The following is a 2629-nucleotide window of genomic DNA, read 5'->3' as shown; positions in this document are numbered from 1 at the left end:
AGGGGGGGAGAAGGGGGAGGGGATGTGGAGGAGGAGGAGGCGATAATTTACTTAAGTAAACAAAACATTTGTGATCTTTCTGTATCTTTTCTACTCCACAGTCTAGTGAATGCTTTGGCCTACATTGGAATCATGTATACATCGCCGGATCTCAATGGGAACCGATTTCTGAATCTGTTTTTGCTAGGAGTAGTGGAGGTTCCCGCTTATATCACCTGTTTCTTTGCAAATAGATTGTAAGTATTACTACTGCCTAGGGAGGATATTATAATTTTCTGAAAGCTGGAAACCAACTTCAATCCTATTCTTCTCTCATCGCCTATATATTCTTCTTTACTGCTTAGACTGCAAATGGAGTGCAGAAAAGCAAACAGACAAAGACAGCAAAATGTAAACAAGTAAATAAAAAAATAATATAAAGAAAGTGGCATTGTTTACTCCCCCCAAAAAAAACCCAACAACAAAAAAAAAACAACCCCAAACAACAACAACAACAACAACAACAACAACAACCCAACAACAACCCAACAACAACAACAATCAAACTCACACACACTTACACCATTTCCTCCCCAATACCCCCTCCCCCCTTAAAAACAAACAAACAAACAAGCAAACAAACAAAATACACCCACCCCCCCAAAAAAAAAAAAAGAACCCAAGGAAAACAAAACCGAAACGTTCCATCCAAACGTGGTCAAGAAAAGAAATTATACCAGAAGGTAAAGCACACTTTCTTCTAATTAGATTATCATGATTATAAATAGACGGGCTGGCTAACAACAAAAAAATCATGACTCAAAGGAACAAAAGTAAGACCCAAAAATCGCGAAAACAAAACTCTCGGTTAATCTCTTAACTGTTGTGTAGACGTACTCACTTATTCTTAATAATGGGGAATATGATACGGATTTGTTTAAATCTTTCTTCAATGTACATTCTGTTTACAAAAAATAAAATACTAGATAACAGTTGTACAGCGCAAATTCCCGCTCAACAGCAAACTATGCAGTTTACAATCAATATTATTACCCCCGCAGACCCGATAGCATTCTGAAACAATCTCAACTTCCTGAGAAGCATACAGTGTAAGCTGCCACTTTAAATCGCTAAAACACAGACACGATCTTTCGCTGTCTGTGGCTGGGTATTGATTCCCACGTCGGTGAAGTGAGGAAATTCATGAAAAGTGCCTTTCCCAGGGACACGACGTCGGGACTGAGGTTTGAACCCCCGAATCCACAACTTCACGATTACAAGTCCGGTGGCCTAACTACTAGACTACCGACACCACTTATACAAACATAAATGGAAACGCTTCGGCACTGAAAGGGTTAATTAATTGTGTCCTGTACGTCTTCTCCTCAGTATCGGAAGGAGGAAGACAATCTGCGGCTTCCTGTTTGTATGCGGAGTTGCCAACATCGCAGCTTTGCTCCTCCCTGCGACAGCCGGTGAGTTGGTGTCATCTGGGGGCGGCTACCGTGTCGTTGTCCTGCCTCGCTTCACATGATCAGATAACGCGATATATAGTATACAATGAATATGTGTACGGTTGGCTTGTCAACGATCAGACCATGTTTGACCCCACTTTTCCCTTTAGTTTTATTTGAACCAAGTTCTGATCTACCTATCATCACGTGTATGAATCCTTCATCAAAATGTCCACGTGTGTGAGAAAATATGTCAGAGTATGTCGCCCAGAGATTCATTCGGAGCAGATATTACCAGGTGTGACGACCACCCTTTTCGGAAAAATTGCACTCGTTCCTCTTCGGAAGGGTTGCCCTTTTTGTCCTTCACGCTCAATAAAACGCCCCCTCCCCCTTATTTTCTTCCGATATAATGTCAAGGTAAAAAGTTGAAAGTCATAAGTTCGAAAGTTTCACTCACTTTTTGTCTCCTTCTTTCGTTCACCTGCACCATCTATGGTTTCATACCACTGTAATGACTTCTCTTGCGCGAAAATTGTTCTGGTTACATCCTAAACGGCATGCAGTTTGATACAGTTATTCTGCAAAAAGCCTCCCCCTTTCATAATTCTCGGTTCCTCAGCACCCAGTCTGTAGATCCACCCTTACATTTTCCACACCGAGCTGCCTTGGAGCGATAATGCATCTATTCATAATGGTAGAGTTGAACTAGCTACGCAGTTGACATTGTAGTTGAGAAACCCTCAGGGGGAAATCTTCATAACAGCGGAGCCCAGTCTGTTCTGGGTAGTGGCTGTACCTACGGTAGAGGTACAATTATTATTAACCCCCCCCCCCCCTCCCGAACACGACCTTTCATGTCTTTCTCGACAGAACGTGTCAAATATTTTACATGTTCAATATGACGCTAGGGTGACTGTACAGTTGGGAATAAAATACAATTCTTAACAGTGTCATAGTTACTATACTTCCCTTTTTTTTGGCTGGAATGTTACAAAACTACTTTGAACTGGTGGTAGAGGGAAATGGGTGGACAGATAGACGTTTACGCAGGTCAGGTAACACAATGGAAAGTGAGAGTGAAAGAGGGAGGGAAGAAAAAAAAAGAGGGGGGGGAGAAAGACACAGAAAGAAGAGAGAGAATGAGAGAGACAGAGAGAGAGAGAGAGAGAGGGAGAGAAAGAGAGACAGAGGGA

At 41.9% G+C, this 2629-nt stretch overlaps 1 protein-coding gene across 1 annotated transcript in view; it reads left to right on the top strand.

The window, feature by feature from the left end:
• The window catches only part of LOC101861704 (organic cation transporter protein), a gene marked incomplete in the record, with an annotated part of 24627 nt that overhangs the window by 18906 nt on the left and 3092 nt on the right, over positions 1 to 2629 (top strand). Inside the window, 2 exon segments of the mRNA XM_005090292.3 lie at positions 102 to 236; positions 1369 to 1454. Of these exon segments, the coding sequence (XP_005090349.2) occupies positions 102 to 236; positions 1369 to 1454 (221 nt within the window).

The sequence above is a fragment of the Aplysia californica genome, unplaced genomic scaffold, assembly GCF_000002075.1.
Source record: "Aplysia californica isolate F4 #8 unplaced genomic scaffold, AplCal3.0 scaffold00015, whole genome shotgun sequence".
Lineage (NCBI taxonomy): Eukaryota > Metazoa > Mollusca > Gastropoda > Aplysiida > Aplysiidae > Aplysia > Aplysia californica.
The sequence above is the reverse complement of the archived record's forward strand: the minus strand, read 5'-3'. Positions and strand labels throughout refer to the sequence as shown.